Source organism: Capsaspora owczarzaki (genome assembly GCF_000151315.2).
Source record: "Capsaspora owczarzaki ATCC 30864 unplaced genomic scaffold supercont2.2, whole genome shotgun sequence".
Lineage (NCBI taxonomy): Eukaryota > Filasterea > Ministeriida > Capsasporidae > Capsaspora > Capsaspora owczarzaki.
In genome coordinates, this window is record NW_011887293.1 from 2133342 (window position 1) to 2153991 (window position 20650).

The following is a 20650-nucleotide window of genomic DNA, read 5'->3' on the forward strand; positions in this document are numbered from 1 at the left end:
GGAGGAGGAGGAGGAGGAGGAGGAGGAGGAGGAGGAGGAGGAGGAGGAGGAGGAGGAGGAGGAGGAGGAGGATGAGCAGGAGGAGGAGGAGGAGGAGGAGGAGGAGGAGGAGGAGGAGGAGGATTGATGAGGATACCGAGGAAAAAAAAAGAAGAACGAGCTTTCAAAACAAAACGGAAAAAAACTGAGAAAGTTCAAGTACGGTGGAGAGGACAATCAGAACGTTCGGAAACGAAATGGCGCAGAATGTCCACAGAGGCAAATAGTATCAAGTAAAACGCTCAGAAAAGAGTGGTCAGCAGTTTGACTCGGAGGAAGGCTTGCCGCTGATCTCATTGGCAAACTCAACCGGACTGTGCACTTCGATTAAGGGAGTGGCGGCCAAGGGAATACTGAGCAAGGGAGTGACGGAGGGGAGACCCGAGAGACTTCGCGATGAGCGGAACTTTTCACTGTCCGAGCTGGAACTGCCATGGGTCCTTGCGCTCTGTCCCAAGGTCGTGGAACGCGGGCGGTGGCCAGAACTGCTGTGCGGAAGAGAGCTGCCGGCTGCGTTTCCTGGATTGTGATTGCGACGAGACGTCGATTGAGACTCTGGAGAGTGGGTGTCGGGAGCTGAGGACGACGACGATGACGCAGCACGTCCGTGGCGAAGGGGGTTGCCCATTGCGTGATGGCTACTGAGAACGTGGCTGGAGGAATCAGTCGTCAAAACCTCCACCGATCCCGCAGAGCGAATCTCGCTGCTAGCCGACGACCGACTGGCACTTCGCGTGGTGCTAGCGGTCGGCGAATGGCCCAGCCCCACTTTGACCATTCCGCGCCCCGGGGCGACAGAACCAAACGACGGGGTGGCGGCCGCACTGGCGCTGAGAGCACGCTGATGGCTTGAATTCTGGTACAACGCGGCCGCCTGGACCAACTTGCCCGACACAACGACAGGCTCGCTGTCGACAAAGCGCTGAGCGAGAACCTCTGGCGGCAACACGGTGGAAGTAGGCGCAGCAATCCATTCTCGCGAATGGTCGAGTCGAGAACCAGACCCAGAAAGACCGGCCATGACGGCAGCGGACGACGTCAGACCAGACGACGGACCCTGCAGCACCGCCTGCAAGGAATTGTGGCTTCTGTTCTTGATGTGACCGTCGGCCTTTTCAACCCAGATCTCGTTTTGGCTGGGACGAGGGCTGAAGGAGCTGTCCGCCAACGCTTCCGCCGTCGGGGCGGTTGGGCCTGCCGTCGTCACACGCCGGATGACGCCTCGGCTTTCCAACGCTTCGATCGCTTTGCGCAACGCGGCCGAAAAGGTCTCAAACCTCAACGGTTTGGTGCACAAGTCGTCCATGCCGTGCTGACGGCACCTCTCGCGAGTCGGGGCAGTGGCGTCTGCCGTCAGTGCCAGAATGTAGTAGCCAGGCCGGTTGTGCTGCCTTTCGTATCGACGAATATGGGACGCAGCCAGATCGCCGTTCATGATAGGCATCTGGACATCCATCAAAATGATCTGGAATGGACTCGGGAACTCGGACGCCCGTTCCAGCGCCAACTGGCCATTCCCGACACCCTCAAACTTCACGCCGAGGCGCGTCAGGAACGCCTGCACAACCTTCATGTTGATGTTGTTGTCTTCGGCAATCAGCACGCGTACATTCCAGTTCCGGAAGAAGGTTTCGGGTTGGACTGTCGGCTCCGGAATGAGCTCTTGGTGCAGCACCACAGCGCGGAGCTCGTTCATCTTCAGCGGCTTGACCACAACTTGAACAGCTCGCAGCCAGTCATACGACCACGCGGCAATGCCGTTGGCTCCAGGCCGTGCGCCTTTCTGTGTCTGCTTGTATCGAGCAAACTCGTTTTGAATGGAAACAAGCTGCTGTCGGGTTGTGAGGAAGACCCACTGTGTCAGCGTGAACAAGGAGGGATCAAAGGTGGCCATATGGCTGGAGAATTCAAAGTCGCAGATGACGTTGGACAGCGCAGTCTCGGTCGCGGAGGTGGAGGTGGCGGTTGTCGCCGCAGTCACGCCGGCTTCGGCGGGCGAGGCTGGAGTTTGGGCGTTGCGCCGCACAAGCTCAGACAGCAGCTCGTCGGGACGGGTTCGAATAGTGATATCAAAGGCGTCTTGAAGGTAAGCGCAAACGATGCGTTGCACCAAAGGGGATGAAACGACAAGCAGCAAACTTTGGCGACCATCCGGGCGGGTGAGCGATCGACTTCGGTCGACAATGTAGCGGGGAGGCGCACCTTGGCTGCTCGATTCCACCCCGCTTTGTTTGCGCTTGATCCGTCGAGTCGAAGCGCTTGCAGAAGGTTGCGGCTCGGGCTGCTGTGGCGGCTGTGGATGAGGTTTGGGTCGAAGCTCGATGTTTCAAGTGCTGGGCAACTGAAGACTGGCAGCCGAGGCAGATTGACTCACGACGACGCGTCGACGGCAGCAGTGTGACGCAGCAGCGTGCGATGGAGCAGGGGTGCGCAACGAAGTATTGGTGCGCACAGACAGCAGTGATGCTCGAGCAGGTAGCAGCGACGCAGCAGGAATCAATGGTCGCGTCAATGACACGGTTGCTGCTGCGACTGGAAGCAGAGGTGGTGCAAATGTCGTGGTTGGTGGTGCCACAGAAAGCAAGGGAGGCGCAAACGAAGTGGATGGCTGTGCGGATGATGTGAACTCGGGCCGGTCAGGAGATTTTGGAAGGAACTGACGTGAAAACACCTCCATCGATGGTGGCGCAGCTCCAAGCGAGTGTTCCTGCGGTCCTGCGTGGTTCGTGCCCAGAAGTCCATGCTCGCCGCTGTTCATTGCCCCTGTGAGGGTGGTTGCGGCTGGCTTTGGTACAGGGACAACCGCGTCTGGCGCGGCAACAATCAACGGCAGCTCCAAGCCAAGGCCCAGCCCAAACGCAAGATCGGTTGCATTGCTGACGGGCGCGAACGTCGTCGGCAATCCCGATTTGAATGCTGAAGAGCCGACCTGCGGGAGGGGTGATGATGAAACGGCTGTTGCGATGTGGAGTGGAGGAGCAACCGCCAATGGCGGGAGAGGGCGAATCGAAACAGTACTTGCGCCGCTGGATGGCTGACCCCAGAACAGTCGCATCGCTTCGTCGCTGGGATCAGTTGCTTCGGTTGCAAGTGGGGCGGCAGCGAACAGTTGCTCTGGCCAGGCATGCGGCAGCGCAGCCGGCGAGTCTGGATGCTTGGGGATGCGAGGAGGCTCTTCGCGATGATTGGCATCCACAGGTGCGGTACCATTGGACTTTGAGGGCTGTTTGTCTTCCAAAGCAGCAGCAAAGATTGCCCGAGCATCATGCGTTTGTGGTGGCAGTGGTGATGGTTGGTGGTCGGCATCAAACATCATCGAATCCGTGTGGCTGGAGAACGAAGTTGCAGAAGTTGCCTCGTGGCTCGCCGGCACGCCCGTCCTTGACAACGAGGCATCGTCCAACGAACGGCGTGTGGTTGGAAGACGCGCTTGAGAGTCAAAGGCGACCAGTGTTCCTTTGCTGCCAGTCGACGACAGTTCGGACTTTGATGACGCAGCAGACACGGCAAACGCATGAGGATCGTGGGCCGGCATGTCCGTTGCGACGGATGGTGGCAGTGCGTTGGCGCCTGAGAGCAACGCATGGATCATTGGGCTGCTATTCTTGTCCATGCGGTTGTGAAGCGGCACAAACATCGGGTCAAGGTCAACAGTCCCAGGAGCAACAGAGGTAGATTTCACAAGCGGGTCCTTGGCGGTGGGTTGGGGAGCAGAACCGCGGATTCCTGGAGCCGTTGTTGGAGCTGTTGTTGTTGTGGGAGCTGTTGTTGTTGTTGGAGCTGTTGTTGTTGTTGTTGTTGGAACCGGTGGAGGCGGAACTAAAGACTCGTCGCGTGCAATCTCAAACGACATGTCGAGCTGGAAGCGAGTACCTTGTTGATAGACACTGTGAAAGTACAGCTCGCCACCCATGATGCGAGCCAGCTCGGCCGTGATGCAGAGGCCGAGACCGGTGCCGCCGTTCGGACCGTTCGGATTGACTTGGAAGAACGGCGTAAACAGCCTGTGCCACTCTTGATCACGAATGCCAATGCCAGTGTCCTCGCACATGAAGCGGACGCGCACGTATTTTTCGTCGGGAACTTCGTCGGCAGCCTCGAGCGGCGGAAGCAGCTCGGCCGAGAGCAGAACGTGACCCTTCTCGGTGAATTTGCACGCGTTGGACAACAGGTTGTTAAGGATTTGGGTCAGCCGAGGCGGGTCGCCAAGCACACAGCGAGGCAGGGCCGGGTCGATGAAGGACAGCAACTCGACACCCAGCTTGTCTTTGAGGAACTTGGACTGGCTAATGTTGACGCACATGCTCTCAATCAACGGACGCAGCTCCATTGGCTTTTGCTCCAAGCCGATGATGTAATTGTCCATGCGGGACAGATCGAGAATGTTGTTCACCAACGAGTTCATGAGATCCGAGCTAAACTCAATGTCTTTCAGGACCCCGCGCTGCTCCTCGTTCAGTTGCGTTTGAGCCAACACATCAACAAGCCCAATCACACCGTTGAGCGGCGTCCGCAGCTCGTGTGTCATGTGGCTCATGAACTGGCTTGTGCTGTGCTTGGACTGGACCAACGTCGCATTTGTTCGCTCGAGCTCGAGGTCGTGCTGCTTTTGCGACGTAATGTTGGTCAGAACAATGCAAATGTCGTCGGGGCTGCTTGGGTCAGTGTCGACTTCCAGTTGCAGCCACACTGGGCGTGTGAGCACCTGGGATGCGACGTTGGGCTTGAGTGGCACGGAATGGACTTGCGAGGATGGCGCAGACGATTCGCTGGCCGTCGGGAGCGTGTTGATGCTGTGGGTCGACGAGGATGCCAGATTGTGCTCGTCATTTGTCGGGTCAACTTGTACGACAACCTCCCCGGAGGAGCTCGAGTGTTTGGGCTGACTGGTGTCGTGCCCAGAGCCTGCGTCGCTTTGGAGCTCATTGTCGGGATTTTCAGCACCGCCATTATCGGCTGCGCTGGCGAGATCTGCCGCCCAAGTGTCACGACTGATGCTGGTTGCAATCTCAATTTTGCCAGAGTGTAGCTCTCCGCATTGAATGCGCTCCAATAAATCCTTGACAATTGGCCACTGCATCAGGTGTTGGATGAATCGCGAGGCCTCCTCCTTGGAGCGCACACCGAAGGTGGCGTAAAAGAACTCGGTGCAGTACTTGACCTCCATGTCCCGCATTGCCAACACCACCATGGAGGTGGGAGCGCGGCTTCTGAATTGGATGCTCTGGAGAAGCTCGTTGAACGCTGCTCGCAGCATCGTGGTCTCGTAGAATCGACTGAACAAGCCCCAGATGCCGGGCGGCGTTTGGAGCGGAGAAATGTCTGCCACAGAGTCTTGCGCACGAGCCAGCGTGGAAACTTGCTCAACCAGCCGCTTTAGTGGAATGGTGATGATTGTCGCGACCAGACTGCCGAGCAGAGCAGTACACACGACCACCGAGACAGTAAAGATGATGAGCTCCGATGACTCGATCGGCATGGACGGCTCGGGTGCGGCGTACAGGATGGCCCACTGCAGCCCAGGTCGGTCAAACTTCTCCAAGACGAGACGCAACGACGCGTCGCTCGTGGGCACAACGTACGTATTGTTCACGCAACTCGAGCAGCTTGAGACGCCCGAGGTGTTGTACCATCGCGCGAGGGCGAGTATCTGAGGTGGGAGCTGCGACTGTGTCTGAATGCTGTCGTATGAATGTTTGCTTCCGTCTGACATGACACTTGCGGCGGCCATGACCTCGTGAGTCGCGCGATCAATGATCAGCGCATACCCTGAACCCAAGTTCGCATCTGCCAGCTCAAGCAGCATGTCGCTAAACGTCCTCATCGTGATGCTGAGCGCAACGGCAGAAAGATTATAGGCGGGCCCTTGCGCCCTGCGCGGGTGCACAAGCACGGACAGCATTGTCGTGCCGAACGTGACTGATCGGCGGGGCGGGGCCCACTGCAATTCCTGTGTAGAGTTGGAAAGGAATGCTTCGAAGAACTCGCCCAGAGCCTCTGCGGTCGGAGCATAGATGGGCGACGTGCCGTTGATTGGTTGGAGCGTTGTTCGGTTCAGGCTGGTCAAGGTCAAAAGGCCGTTGATGTCGGACGCGTTGCCGTCGATGCGCAAGAGTTGGTCCTGAGTCAGAGGTCCCATTTGCATAATTGGCAGCAAGCGAGCGTCGTGAATGCCAAGAACCTGGCCGCTGGTGAATGACAGCCCCGCAGAGCTTGGAGACGGCGGCAGCGGGAGTTGGTTGTACAGCAGCGCCACCATCGTCCCCACCAGAGTCAGCTCTGTATGGTAAAGGGCAATCAGGCGCGTGTTTTGTCCGAGAACAGCGGCGCTCGATTCCATGGAATTCAAGCTTGCTGTGAACATTCGCCGGATCATGATCTGCGTTTGCAGCAGCGACGAGATTTCGTTCTGCTCGACAATTTTTTGCGCGTACTGCTGGCCACTTGCCCAGCCCAATGCACCGACGATGATTACCAGAAGAATGAGCATGCTGGCTATCACAAACCCGAGCGACTTGAAAAATGTGAATCTCTGAAAAAAAAAAAAAAAAAAAAAAAAACAGCAACCAAATGAGCAAAACGATCAACCGCAGCAAAAGACAAAACCGGCATTTACACATTGGACGTACCGAGTCCTGGACAGGCATTGAAGACTCGGCGGCAGATTTTCTGAAGGCGAAATGGTCGAAATCGAGCGGATTGGCGACGGGACCGAAGGCAGAGCCAGTTCGCCATTTTGCCTTGTCGCCGCTGCGCGAGCTGCCGCTGGACGAGCTGTACTTGGAGTTGCGAAGCCGGGTGGAAAACTTTGGTGGGGCCGCGGTCGCGACTGGCAGGGCATACGGATCAATCTCGCTGCCTGCTCCTGCAGGCAAGGACGTCCGGTAGTGCACGGGCTGAAACGCCAAATCCGATCGGATGGACGACGTTATTGATCCCGCAGCTGCGCGATGCTGAAGCGTCCGGTCGCTTGGGTTGGTGGAAGACATGTTTGACGAGGCAATACTGCTCAGAGTCTGATTGGAGGTGGATCCGCGGATCATTGGGGCGTTGCCTGCCACAACTACTGGCGTGGAAATCGAAACAGATGATGATGCAGCTATTCCTGCTGCCGCTGTTGCTCGGCCAATCTCGGACGATGCCGCACTACTGGCGAGCGTGTTGACGCTGCCCATTTCAATGACGGATGCAAGGCCCGGCTGCATGTCGCCAATCCTGACGGTATTGCTGCGGTTTTCAGCAGAAGTTAAGATGCGGTCAATGCTAAAAATGCTGCCGCTCTGGCTCAGCACGGCACTACCAGCGCTCGTCAAGTTGCTCTCGGAGCTGCTGCCCCCGCTCCCTATGCTCTCGACGGACACTATCGACAGGTCTCGAGACGCGGACGACAGGGGGCCGCGGTCGCTCGCGTCGCTGGTGACAGACCCTGGGCGAGGCGGAGTTCGGCCGCACGAGGCGCCCGCTGCCGCTGCCGCTGCTGCTGACGGCGACTCTGCTTCCGGGTGTCGTGGAGTGGACAGGAATGCATGAGTCCCATTGCCATGCGCAGTGAAGGCACCTGCAGCGAGCGAGGAAGCAGACGACGACGAGGAAGAAGCATTGGGATTCGCAGCAGCTGCTGTTGTTGTTGCTGCAGCTGGCCGAAGCCAGTCGTCGAGCAGAGCGTTCGTCGCGGTGGACGGCACAACGCTCTCTATCCGTTGCAGGGAAGCGACGCTCGACGACGTCGTGGACGACAGGGACAGGCGTGATTGGTAGCTGCCAGAGGCGCTGCTCGTGCTAGACTTTGACGACGGCGCGGGAATCGGAATTGGGCTGCTCAACATTGAGTTTGAGGACAGCGGCTGCATCTCGACGCTCCCTCCTGGTGTGGCTGCTCCCAACGAGGCAGAATTTAACAACGACAAGGAGATGGCTGGAAGTGCCGGGTCCGGGCCGAGCAGGGCTTGGACTGCCGCGGCATGGGATGGCAATGTGGCGCTCGTGCGGGACTCGACCGCACGCGCGAGTGAAGCTCCCTCGGCTCCACTCCCTCCACGGTCGCCGCTGCTGCTTCCACCGCTGTGCCGCCGCCGCTGAGGGTGTGTTGTCATGTTCTCTTCGCTCTGCTCGGCGCTGACTGCGGCAGTCTCAGCCCCCGGGACAGGAGTGATGTGTTGCATTCAGGCTGAAAAAAAGAAATAAATTAAAAAAAATAAAACACGAACAAGAGGTGAGGTGTGATTCGCCGTCGTCCTTCAATGTTGCAACCCCGAACGGCCACACGCACACACACTTCTGTGTGTGTCTCAATAGAGAGCAGCCACCACTGACGAGGTTGAGAGGGCGAAAGAGAAAGAGAAGGAGAGAAAACGGCAAACCTTTCAAAAAAAAAAAAACGATTTAAAAAATAAGTGAAAAACAAGAACTGAAAAGAAACAAATAAAAAATGGGCCGAAGTTGTCTAAACAACCATGAATCAGGGCGTCCAAAGAGAAGAAACGGGAACCAGTCATCTAGAATGTCAGCTGACGGCATCCAGACTCACAATGAACACATGCCACGGGCAGGGACAGGGGGTCGGAGGGGAGGCAAGCAGGGCCCGACCCCCAGATCAAAACAACGTCGTGAGCAAAACAAAGTCTGCAATCGTTTCTCGGCGAAGTAATCGCGGTTTCCAACGTGGCGCACTCTACCAGAGTTTGGTTGTTCAACCAAGCATTCAGTTGCAATGAACCACGGAGATAGGATGGCAAAAGTGGGGGAGAAGAGCCGCTTTAATAAAAAAAAATATATAGTAAAAAAACGCAATCACAAACCAAAAACCCAATAAAAAATTACGACAGCTCAAACCCTGCACCTGCATTGATGGCATAGCGCAGCTTCTCTTTGAGGGTCTTCTTCTTCTTGTAGTTGGGCAGCTTGAGCAGATTGAAACAAGTCGAGGCGGTTGGAAGACGATTGGTGTCGCGGCCGCCGGAAAAGAGCCCACGCAATGTCCCAGTAATGGACTCGTCGATAATGACATGCTCATCCTCCTGGTCTTCGACGCACCGAACTGAGAAGGTGGGATGCAGATGGGCGAATCCGAGAATGGGCGGCTGTGACACAGACAACATCAGTTGATGCATTGAAGCGCTGCCCCCATCAGGTGATTCGCTACTCCCGCCTCAAAGCCCACTCATCACGATAGGCATGGGCAGATCGACTCTACCTTCGAGCAACTAGTCACAAACTTGAGGAACAGACAACGCTCCTTGGTATCCAACTCGGCCACGCATTCCCACAGCCACTGCACAGTTCGATGCGAGTCGTGATAGCCTCCATAGTAGGTGGTATGGCGTCGAAGATCGCTCACGTCTGCCAGAAGATGGAGAGTGAGTTTTGGTTGTACGACACCCCAAGACAGTTTCATCAATGAGGACAACATCTCGGGAAAAAAAAAAGCAAAAAACACCTTCGTACCAAAGTCTACACTGTCGCCAGAAATAAGCTTTTGAAGCTCGGAAGATGAAAAAATCCGAAGCGACGAGTCGGGAATGACCGTTCTAAACCCATGAATGAATGCTTGCGACTGCACGCGGAGCTGCGTGTTCATGCGGAAGTCGGCCATAAGGTGAACATAGAGGATGCGATTGGCGGTCGTGACAGAGACAGCTCTTCCACCAGGCTTGAGATCGTTGGTCACGACGGTGCCAAAGAGATCCTCGTCGACTGAAAACGTCAGGCCGAGGTCTTCGACGTCTCCGTCATAGCGCTTGATGAATGCAAGGTTTTTGTACAGATCGGGATCCAAGGAGCTCAGTTCATCAAAGCCGTTGTGCCGACCGAGCAGCTTGGACAGGAAGAAATGAGCGAACGGCACTTCGACGACAATGCCCTCGTACAAGGCCTTGCCTAGCATTCGCCCGACAAACTCAAACAACTTCACATGGTCCTCTTGGAGCCGCGAGGTGAGACTCGGGTAGAGCAGATTGGACGAGGTTGTGCGAAACAGCCCAAGGTTGGGGTCGAACGCCTGCTTGATGGTTTCCTCCAAAAACTCTTTGAAAACACCGTCCTGGTCAATGCCCGCCTCGTCGAGCCCTTGCGCGTTCGTGAACTTGACACGAATGACACCGCGCATGGTGTCGCCATTGGTATTGCACAGTTGTCGAAAGCCGTCATCGAGCACGGCATTGCGTCGCACGCGTACGAGCATGCTGGGTCGTGCGTCGGCATCGTCGCGATCGCCCTTCGTCGCATCGATCTGCTTGCGGAACAAGTCGACTCGCCTGCGGAATGGGATGCAGTGGGGAATATACCGCAGCAACGCACGAGAGCGAGAGCCTTTGCCACGCCAGTCCGAGTCAAACGCCGATGACTTGAGCTCGGGAATGAGCCAGTGGTCGCCAGACGTGAACGGGCGGCGTGCGTCGCGCTCATACAGCAGTGTCAGTAAGCGGTGGCTCGAACGAAGCAGCCGTGCTTGTTGAGTCAGATCAGCCAAGGCAGGTGCGGGCACGCTCGATGGCGAGGAGGAGGAGGAGGAGGAGGAGGATGAAGTTGAAGATGAGGCGCGCTGGTTCCCAGACGTCGGTGTCTGAGCGTCCGCAGCTCCCGCACCGGTAGTGTCAGCATCGATGGCGGCTAGCAACGCTTCAAGTCGCGGAAGCGGTGATTGCCAGATCATCGTAAAAAGGAATTGGTTGAGAAACTTGGACAAGTTTGCCAGGTCGGTCATGGAGAACGGCTTTTGCATGTTGTAGATTTCTTCATCATCCAAGACTCTGTGGAAGTGGAAGCGGTGTCGCGGGGGTGGGGCAAGTGGTAAGGGGGCAGGCAAACAAACAATGCAAAGCGAAAAAAAGTGAGCCTTGAGGGAAAGGTCGACACATCGACACCAAAAATCCCAACTTTTTGGCCTCGTCTCAAAACGTACAGGAACAAGTGACTGCATGCGTCGCAAAAGACAACCAGGATGGAGATGAAGGGCTCCTTTTCTGGCACGACAGCCGAGTCCAGAAACACTTTGAGATTGCCTGTTGGTCCAACCGTGCTCAAAAACCTCCACAAACGTGGCAGCAAGTCGGATGCGTACGACAGGGCGTTCAACACTTCCGCCTTGAGCTTGACAAGGGTTCCAGCAAGCGTCTCGTAAAGCTGGCAAGCATCTCGAACGCGCATGCAAAGTAGCGAGTCAGCCGTGTTGGCGATCGAGCTGGATGAGCCACCGTGCGCGATCGCGGATAACTTGGATCCGAGCGACTGCTTTTTGATCGTCCCGCCAGGGGCAGTGGGCGTGCCTTCGGAAACGATGGAGGAGGAGGAAGAGGAGGAAGAGGAGGGAGAAGGACTGTCGAACGCAGGTTTGAACAAGTCGGCAAAAATGGCGCGGAGAACGTCCCGCTTCCACAAGTTTTGCAGCTGCAGCGTGATTTGCGGAAATGCCTCCGACAGTCTGTGATGCAAGGGGGGGGATGTGAGAGCAACCATGTGGTTAAAGTGAGTGCAACCAGGTGGGTAAAGATGACTTGGCCACGCTTGGCGAGGGTCACTCGAATGCGGGACTTACGTGGCATCAGTGACGCCAGAAAACCAGCCAAAAAGAGGATGGAAGTTGGCATGACTCGTTTGCTTCTTTCGGACGTAGCTCTTGTCGTGCACAAGCAACTGGTGCAACACCTCGACAAAGCGGTCGGTCAAGGCCCTTGCAGGTGCGGATTTTGCAGAGCCGCTCGGGCTGGCCGGTGCAGCAGGCGTGTCGACCACCAATGCTCGAGCATTGGCCAGATGCATGCCAAAGAGCGAAACCAAATTGGCAATCAGGCACAAGGTGTAATTGCCTTCGAGCGTGTAAAAAATAATTTTGAGTGTTTGGCTATCTTCCAGCGCGTTGATCACATGTTGCAGAAACTCGAGTTTCTCAAACAGGGCGGGTCCTTCTGCTCGATAACAAGCGATCACATCAAATTCCCCCAGAACAATTTAAACCCAAAAAGCCAAACAAGAGTTTTGCTTAGCTGCGTTCCGATGCGCACGACACGGGCCACAACGGGGTATTACCTGGCCAAACGGCCGCGAGACGCGGAAAGAGTGCGGGAATGGACAAAACTTCCAGAACAAACGATAGAACGAGCTCCCTCGAAAACCGCGAGGCAATGATGGGACGAATGAACAGGGTCATGGCAGCCGATATCACGAGCGCTGCGCTGGGAATGTGTGGATTGCGCTTGGGCGAAGAGGCCGCTTGCAGGAAGGACGACAGGAAGGCCACCGCAGTCGTGCGGATGACGGGAATGGTCTCGCACGAAAAGTTGCTTGACGAAAACGCCACGTCAAGGGTGAGTTTCGCCGACGCAGTCTGGGGCTGAGGCTGGTTTAAATGCTGGAGAAAAGTGCTGGAAATTTTGGCAAGCGACTGCTTGAGGGGCTCGGGGCTTTGTTGCGACAGTTTCCAAGTCGACGCATCCGTGAAGGTCGCTAGCATCCGCAGTGAGGTGAGAGGAAGACCCGCGGCAGTATTCGATGACAGCGGAGGCTGCGGTGGAGGACCAGTGCTGCTTGGAGAGGACGCGGGCGGCAGAGTAGACAAAGCTGCAGCCGCCACGCGCGTGGCATTAAAGTAGGAGGGAAGGGAGGATGGCAGTAATCCGGTCGGCGTTGGCGTCGATGGTGCTTTCGGAATAGCCGGACTCATGGGGTGAGTGGGAGGGACGACGGCGGATGGAGCGGGCGGAGCGTCAGCCTCGGTTGCAATCAGACCGCTGGCCGCCAGTTGCAGAGAGGCCTGGTGTACGTGGTACACGCACAGCACGAGAAGTCGCTTCATTTGGCGAATCCACACAACAGTCAGGTCACGTTGAAGCGCAAGCGCCGCGAACGAGGGCAGATTGTTTGGTGCGTCCATCGAAGCCAGTATGAGCTTGCATAGCGCCACCAGGCGTGGGTAATCGTGCTTTGGGTGGTAGATGAAGAGCAGGCGAGCGACCATCGCGTGCAAAGTGGCCGCGATTGGAATGGCGACCAGTGTCGCAACGTTCGGGTTGTTTGTGGCAGAATCTGCGTGCGACTGCACGGCCAATGCTTGCTGCAACACGGCCAGTTGCAAGTCGATGGTGAGCCTTTCTTTCTGGGCCAGGTTTCGCTTCACCAAAAACATTCGCGTCCATTTCTGAGCAAATCCGACAACTTTTGGTGAGTTTTTGTGTTCAGACTTGTGCGTGTGTGGAGCGGTGGATGATTTCACGAGCAATCCAAATCACAGTCATACGACATTCTAGAGTGCTTGAATTCGCAGCACCCCTGCGTCCAAACGCGCAAGCTCGTTCTTACTTGGATGACGAGTGCGGAACCAATCTGCATGTCCACGCTCGGCTGAACGTATTTCTTGGTCGTCGTGCTCGTAGTCGGTACATCGGGACGCGGCGTATCCGCAACACTTGCAGCAGAAGAGCGCATCGACCATGTGGCTTGGGCTGTGGTGGCTTGGGGCGTCAGGCTCGATGTCGTCGTCGGCGTCGGAGTTGTGAGACTTGGTGACCGCGACCCTGCCGCTGCCAGCGGTGATGCGGACTGGGTTGCAGCTGTCGGTGTCGATGTCGCTGGCGTTACCGCTGCAGTATCAGACGCAGTCGCACTCGCAGCCGACCGCTGCTGGGCTCTGGCTTGGCGCTCTTGGCGCTGCCGCTCGACAAAGTCGTCTTTGGCCGTCGCTGTCTTTGGCTTGAGCTGGAACATGTTCCGCACTTTACTCACCCACCTGTGTTACGAGCTCAATTGAACAAGGAAAAAAAAAAGTGGGAGTGAAAGAAGAATCTCAGAAAATTGGTCCGAAAAGCTGACAAATTTGGAACGCTCAGTTTTTTGTTTTTGTTTTGCCTTCACAAAGTAAAAAACGACCCGTTGGATTTGCGATTGGACAGCCTGAGGAGCGAGCGCCAATGTAGAATGCGTGTGATTGCTGGAGCGTCACTGAGAATGGAGCAAGGGAGCGGAGGCGGGGGTGGAAAGGTGAAAACGGTGCAAGCTGACCAATTCTGAGTACAGGGATCTGGTCACTGAAGCCCCCGCTGCTGTTGGGCTGGAATCCAAGAATGAGCAATGATGCTAGACCACCCAGCGACCTGCCGGCTGCAGACGCAGAGCTGGCCGAGGCAGTCGAGCAACGTAATCTCGAACGCGTGCAAAGTGCAATTCGGGCAGGCGCCAACGTCAACCGAGCAATCCGCGACCAAACAACCAATCCCGAGGTCACATGCTCGCTCTTGCACATTGCATGCAGGAGAGATTTCGCAGATATTGCTCGCGAGCTCATACAAGCGGGTGCTGATGCATCGAGTCGGGTCGTGTCTGGACCAACCGAGGGCGAAACGCCGCTGATTGCTGCCTGCAGGAGCGGGCAGCGAATGGCAGTCCAGGAGCTCATCCGTGCGGGCGTGGATGTGAATTACAGCATGCGCTTGAACGGAACTGCGCTCGCAAACGCTGCCGCCATGGGCCATGCGGCAATTGTGGACGACCTGCTGCGAGCAGGCGCCAATCCCGCCGACCCTGCCAATGCCAAAATGTGCGAATGGGTCTTTCAAAACGACCAGCTGGAGATTGGAATGACATTGGCCAACGCGGGAGCACCCTACAATGCCGAAAAGGCGCTGTGCCTCGCCGCCGACGCCAACAAGTTCGAAATCGTGCACGACCTGCTTCAACGAGGCACAAACCCGAATGTCAAGAATCGCTACGGGCGAACCATTCTTCAGGAGCTTTGCGGCGGCCCTTGTGATGCCGGCTACATTGACGTCGTGGTTGCGCTCGTTCGGGCGGGAGCTGAAGATGTCGACGACAAAGCTGTTGATTTTACTGCTCAGGCGGGCCGTCTGGACGTTCTCAAGGAGCTGATGGAACGTAAAGCAAGTAAACAACGCTATCTTATAGCCTATGTGAGCGCTGCCGCAGCAGGACAGGTCCATGTGATTCGGTGGCTTCTCAGCAAGAACAGGAATCCCGGGGCTCTTCTCCGCGCACTCTACATGGCCGCGTTTGCCGACAAGCTCGAGGTGGTGCGAGAGATTCTAAGCGTCAGCGGCAATGTCGAATCCCCTTGACTGAGCCCTTGCAGACGGCCGTGCACAATCTGTCGTTCCCAATCGTGGAATTACTTCTTCAGCACGGGGCCAATCCCAATGCAACCATGTCAACCTCTACGATGACGCTGCTGCACTATGCATGTATGAGAGGCCAGTCAACTGTAGTGCGAGCGTTGCTTGCTGCGGGTGCGGCTCCTGACGTTTGTGTCCTCGTTGATCCCCGTCTTGCCTTGGATCTATCAGACGATGCCTGATATCAACCTCCTCCTCCTCCTCCACCACCTCCTTTGTTTGTGTACTACTTTTTATCCATCTTGCGGTGATGTATTGAAAATTGTCACAACCATCTCAAATACTTGCAAGTTGATGATCATGATCATTTGTCTGAGCGGTGGGCCTCAAAATTTCCCCTTTCAGCCCTATCATTTCAAGCATAGGCAGCACTGATCATGAGCATGGCACTCGCGTACGCAGCGCCAAAGAAGGCGATGGAGCGGAGCGCAGAGGCGGGATTGGTCGAGATCAGGAGGTACAGCGGGACGTACGCCACACGGAAGAGGACGTGCATGGCGACGTAGTAGTTGATGGTTGCAGTCGGCACGTGCGCAACCTTGGCCGCAATGACGCCCGCAGCAAAGAAGGCAAAGTTCTCGAGCAGGTTGTAGTGGCAGGACTGAGCGCGGCGCAGAATGGCAGCCTTCTCGGTCTGGAGCACCGGGTCGGCCACGTTCAGCTGAGCGCGCGTGTTTCAAGCAGCGGCGGATTTTTGTGTTTTTGGTTGGTGATGAATGAGAGGGAGACACACAGCGTCGGTTCCAAGGGGGTCGGTCGGTCGGTCGGTCGGTGATCAGTGATCGGGGTGAGTGATTCAAATTGCTCTCGTTCAGTCCCCCCCCCCGTCAAACTCACCGCGTTGCGAGGGTCGGCGTTGTTCGGAGTGCGCTTGGTGATGGCCTTGTACAGGATTGCCTTGATCGTGTGCGGCACGTAGCACAGCACCATCATGCCCAGCAGCGATCCGTAAGCAAAGTCCATTCCCTCAGGTTGAAAATAAGTACGACTGGCAACCATTGGCCCGTCGGATGATGGCAATGGAAAAATCTCGTGTAGCAGTAGTTGGGTTTCAAGCGAGAGGTTTACAGAGGAGAGATCGAAGAGAGAGAGAGAGAGACGAGCATTGGACAGGAAATTCAGATTTTTTGTATGGAGTTCTCTATTGTACGAATTTGCTCAGTTCAGTGTTCATTTCTTTATTCTTCTTCTTTTATTCTTTCTTTTTGGTCTTTCAGTATGCCTTCGTACTCTGCCATTGCTGGCACCGACTCTGAGGCGCTCCAGGATCACAAGCCAGCGTACAGTGGTAAAACAGGCTCTTCTTGTTCCCGTTGCTGGCTGTTGTCCCAGTGTCGCTGCTTCGATTCGTCTGCTTTTTTTTTATGCTCACCCGAGTTCGAGTACCGAGAATGCATCGCGAGGAAGGGGGAGTGTGGCTGTTGCTGTGGCTGAGTGACACACAAAACGAAGAGGGATTCTCCGAAGCGAAAACAGCCTCACTGTGACATGAACCTCGTCTCTCTGTTTGGTAGGCTTCTCCCGCCAGCCCATCCACCGCCGCTTCAGCCGCAAGTGCTGGATCGGCACTGCAGTCCTGCTCGCCATCGCCGTCGCCATCGCCATCGGCGTCAGCGTCTCCAAGAGCGACGACAGCGGCAACTCTCCATCGCGTAAGTCTCCGTCCTCAGTTTCGTTTTCCCATCCCGTTGTTCTTCCACCTCCGCACATCCGTCTACTTGTTCGATGGATGCTCTTGACAAATGTTTCCCCCCGTCAAATCACTCGCTCTCGTGCTGCTCGTTCCCAATTGATTTTTGGCTTTTTGGGGTCGCTCTTCAGCGAGTGAGTGACACACGCGAGAGAATGAAAAAATCGGAGAATGGAAATTTGGAAAAAAAAAAAAAAAAAAAAAAAAAAAAAAGCACGAGTTACTGATTTTGGATTGATTGGCAATATTGGAGTTTTTGTCGACCTTTTGCTTGAATTGCTGCCGAGAGAGTGCCGGGACGATGCATCAAGCAACGACAGCTTCATCAGAGATTGAAAGTGAGAGGAGAAGATCGAAGCCGGCGGGGGTTGGGGGAGGGGGAGAAGTGCTTGAATGAGAAATCGAGAAAGAAGTCACATGGATGGCACAGAGGAACATTGTTTTGGATTGGCGCGGAATGATGATGCTGATGCTGATGGTGACGATGGAACACGGCTTGTATCTGCGTCAGATGTGATGCGATGTGATGTTGTTGTGATGTTGTTGTGCGTGGATGGCAAGTGGAGAAGCATGATGAGCTGGTGAGTGAGTGCAAAAACATGAACAAAATTATCCAAGCGAACAAAAAAAGCGACATGTGACGACGTGACAAACAGCAAAACATCATCATCATGTTGGGACACGACATTCATCTATGATGACCCAAAGTACAAATGCAAGTGCACTCATCAGTAACCCCCCCCCCCTTGCTCCCTTCTCATCATTCATGCAGAACCGGCCATCTGGCAAAACATTCGCCTCCCTGATTCCGTCGTCCCTTCGGTAAGAAAGAAGAACACCAAATATCCGTGCATGTTAGCATTCGTTCATGTCTCGACAATCCACGCTGACCAACCGTTGTCCAAAAACGTGTCAAAACAGGCCTATGATCTCTTCCTGCACCCCAACATTTCCACGTTCGACTACACTGGCCGCGTCAAGGTGTCCGTCAGCGTGCTCAAATCCACAAAATTCATCCTCATTCACTCGGTCGGCCACAACTTTACTGACATTGACATTACCGCCGATGCAACGGGCGACGCTGTTCCAATCCGCAGGTAAATTGTTGAAACGGGGGGGGGGGGGAAGCTGTTGTGCCTGCTTGCCTGCTTGCTCACTTGTTGTTTCGAATTGCATCCATCCTCGCCTCAACAGCTACTTTACCTACGCAGAAAACGAATTCCTCGTCATTGAGCTCAAAAACTCGGCCCCAGTGGCCAACTACACGCTCGACATTTCGTTCGTTTCCGTCATCCGCTCCGACCTGACTGGCTTTTACCGCTCGTCGTACCTGACCTCGACTGGCGAGCGCCGCTGGATTGCCACGACCCAGTTTGAGCCCGTGGATGCGCGCCGTGCCTTCCCTTGCTTTGACGAGCCGGCCATGAAGGCCACCTTCAAGCTCACCATGGTCAAGGACCACGCCATGACTGCGCTCGGCAACATGCCCATTGCCTCCACGACTCCCTCGCCAACCAACCCCAGCTGGGACGTGGTCGAGTTTGAGAACAGCGTGCGTATGAGCACCTACCTGGTCGCCTTTGTGGTGTGCGACTTTGTCAGCGTGACCTCAACCACCCCTGGCGGCGTTGTCGTCAGCATCTGGACTCCCCCGGAAATCATCTCCCAGGCCGAGGTTGCCTTGAACGTGAGTGCCGCCATTCTGGCGTACTACGAGTCCTTCTTTGGCGTCCCGTACCCGCTGCCCAAGTCGGACTTGATTGCCATCCCCGACTTCAACGCTGGTGCCATGGAAAACTGGGGCCTCATCACCTACCGCGAAACGGCACTGCTCGTCGATCCCGCGGCCTCGTCTGCCTCGAACGTCCAGCGTGTCGTGACTGTCATTGCCCACGAACTCGCCCACCAGTGGTTTGGCAACCTTGTCACGATGGAATGGTGGAACGACCTCTGGCTGAACGAGGGCTTTGCCTCGTTTGTCGAGTACATTGGCGTCTCGTCCGTGCGTCCCGAGTGGGACATGGACACTCAGTTCTTTGTCTTGGCTCAGAAGGAAGCCTTCTCCCTCGACGCGCTCGAATCGTCCCACCCCATCGAGGCTGAGGTGACCAACCCTGGTGAAATTAGCGAGCTGTTCGATGCTATCAGCTACGACAAGGGCGCCTCTGTCATTCGCATGCTCTTCAACGTGATGGGCGAAGCCAACTTCCTCGCCGGCATCAAGTCCTACCTTCTGCAGCACCAGTTTGCCAACGCGCAGACGAACGACCTGTGGGCCTCGCTCTCTCAGTTTACCACCCTCGACGTCAGGGCCATCATGCACTCTTGGACCAGCCAGGTCGGCTTCCCCGTGCTCACCGCCACCCCTTCCAACGATGGCTCGACCGTTCACATTGTCCAGAAGCGTTTCCTCGCCGACCCCAGCGCCCAACCCGACCTCACAACTCTGTGGGCGGTGCCGATTTCCCGCACTGACTCGTCTGGTGCCCAATACCCCGTGACCTGGATCGAAGACGCGCAGCACATTATTCCTCTCACCCTCCCCGCTGGCGGCTGGTATCTGTTCAATGTCAACCGCACTGCCTTCTTCCGTGTCAACTACGATGCAGTCAACTGGGCCCGCCTCGGCGCTGCGCTTCTCAGCAACCCCTCGCAATTCTCGGCCTCCGATCGCGCCGGCATTCTCGACGACGCCTTCACCTTCGCCCGTGCCGGCGTCGTGCCGTTTGTGCTGCCGCTCAACCTGACCGCCTTCCTCTCGCAGGAGCTTGACTACACTGTCTGGTCCACTGCCGTCTCCGGCCTGGCCTACATTGGCTCGCAGCTCCGCTGGCAGCCGTCCTTCGGCGCCTTCCAGGACTACTTTGCCAAGCTTGTCGGTCCTGCGGCCAACACGCTCGGCTGGCAAATCCAGGCGTCGGACCCGCACATGACCCTGCTTGCTCGTGGCCTGGTGCTTGACGCTGCATCGCGCCGTGCCGACCAGATCGATGCCGTCGGCAACGCGACCGCGCTGTTCAAGGCTTTCATGGCCGACCCCGTGAACGCCCAGGTCCCCGCTGACTTGCGCGACTTTGTCTATCTTGTCGGCATTGCTCATGGCGACCGCCCAGAGTGGGACTTTATGTGGGAGCAGTACCTGCAGACGACCGCCGCCACCGAGCAGCGCCGCATCCTGCGCGCGCTTGCCTCGACTCGCATCCCGTGGCTCCTCAACCGTCTGTTGGCCTTCTCGCTCGACCCCACCAAGATTCGCTCCCAAGATGCTACCACCGTCGTTGCCTACGTCGCATCCCAAACCACCGGCGAGCTGGTTGCCTGGGATTGGCTGCGCGCGCACTACGACGAGTATGCTGCCATGCTCGGTGGCGGCAGCTTCTCACTCGGCAACTTTGTCTCGGGTGTCGTTGCTCACTTCCAGACGCAGCAACTTTACAACGACGTCCAAGCCTTCTTTGCCCCCAAGGAACTGGGCGCTGCCGCCAACGCCGTGGCCCAATCGCTCGAGTCCATCAGGACCAATATTCTGTGGTTGGCAGCCAACCAAGCCCAGATTGAACAATTCCTTGGCTACGTTCCTGCGTAAAGCTCGGGAAGCGTTGGGTGTTGTTCGCGTTCTCGGAGAGAGTAGTCGTTTCACTACTTCCTATTTCTTTTCTTTTTTGTTGCTTGTTCTTGGGTTTTTGGTTGTGCCTTCGCTTTTTGATTCGCGGTTTCGACACTTTCGGGTTGTTACTTTCTTCTCGAATTTGAACCTGAAATGATTGGAACCCTCCCCCCCCCCAGAAAAATAAACATCAGATTG

At 56.2% G+C, this 20650-nt stretch overlaps 5 protein-coding genes across 5 annotated transcripts; 2 read left to right on the forward strand and 3 right to left on the reverse strand.

The window, feature by feature from the left end:
- Positions 1 to 295: 295 nt before the first annotated feature.
- Positions 296 to 7930, reverse strand: CAOG_01846 (hypothetical protein; the record flags this gene model as incomplete). The annotated part of the gene is made up of 3 exons (XM_004364657.2): positions 6669 to 7930; positions 2414 to 6571; positions 296 to 2332 (listed from the first exon to the last, which is right to left on the reverse strand). The coding sequence occupies exons 1-3, from the start codon at positions 7887 to 7889 to the stop codon at positions 296 to 298; spliced, it is 7416 nt and encodes a 2471-aa protein (XP_004364714.2). The 5' UTR covers positions 7890 to 7930.
- Positions 7931 to 8847: 917 nt separating this feature from the next.
- On the reverse strand, positions 8848 to 13792 carry CAOG_01847 (ubiquitin-protein ligase E3B). The gene is made up of 7 exons (XM_004364658.2): positions 13333 to 13792; positions 12064 to 13171; positions 11573 to 11942; positions 10940 to 11458; positions 9484 to 10787; positions 9233 to 9378; positions 8848 to 9119 (listed from the first exon to the last, which is right to left on the reverse strand). Exons 1-7 carry the CDS (start codon positions 13735 to 13737, stop codon positions 8856 to 8858), a joined length of 4116 nt encoding a protein of 1371 aa, XP_004364715.2. The 5' UTR covers positions 13738 to 13792; the 3' UTR covers positions 8848 to 8855.
- A 254-nt stretch (positions 13793 to 14046) lies between these two features.
- On the forward strand, positions 14047 to 15337 carry CAOG_01848 (hypothetical protein; the record flags this gene model as incomplete). The annotated part of the gene is made up of 3 exons (XM_004364659.1): positions 14047 to 15056; positions 15116 to 15224; positions 15327 to 15337. The coding sequence occupies exons 1-3, from the start codon at positions 14094 to 14096 to the stop codon at positions 15335 to 15337; spliced, it is 1083 nt and encodes a 360-aa protein (XP_004364716.1). The 5' UTR covers positions 14047 to 14093.
- A 48-nt stretch (positions 15338 to 15385) lies between these two features.
- On the reverse strand, positions 15386 to 16184 carry CAOG_01849 (hypothetical protein). Its single transcript, XM_004364660.2, has 2 exons — positions 15993 to 16184; positions 15386 to 15816 (listed from the first exon to the last, which is right to left on the reverse strand). Exons 1-2 carry the CDS (start codon positions 16152 to 16154, stop codon positions 15511 to 15513), a joined length of 468 nt encoding a protein of 155 aa, XP_004364717.2. The 5' UTR covers positions 16155 to 16184; the 3' UTR covers positions 15386 to 15510.
- Positions 16185 to 16331: 147 nt separating this feature from the next.
- CAOG_01850 (membrane alanine aminopeptidase) lies at positions 16332 to 20648 on the forward strand. The gene is made up of 5 exons (XM_004364661.2): positions 16332 to 16443; positions 16670 to 16807; positions 17618 to 17667; positions 17767 to 17942; positions 18040 to 20648. Exons 1-5 carry the CDS (start codon positions 16374 to 16376, stop codon positions 20429 to 20431), a joined length of 2826 nt encoding a protein of 941 aa, XP_004364718.1. The 5' UTR covers positions 16332 to 16373; the 3' UTR covers positions 20432 to 20648.
- Positions 20649 to 20650: the final 2 nt, after the last annotated feature.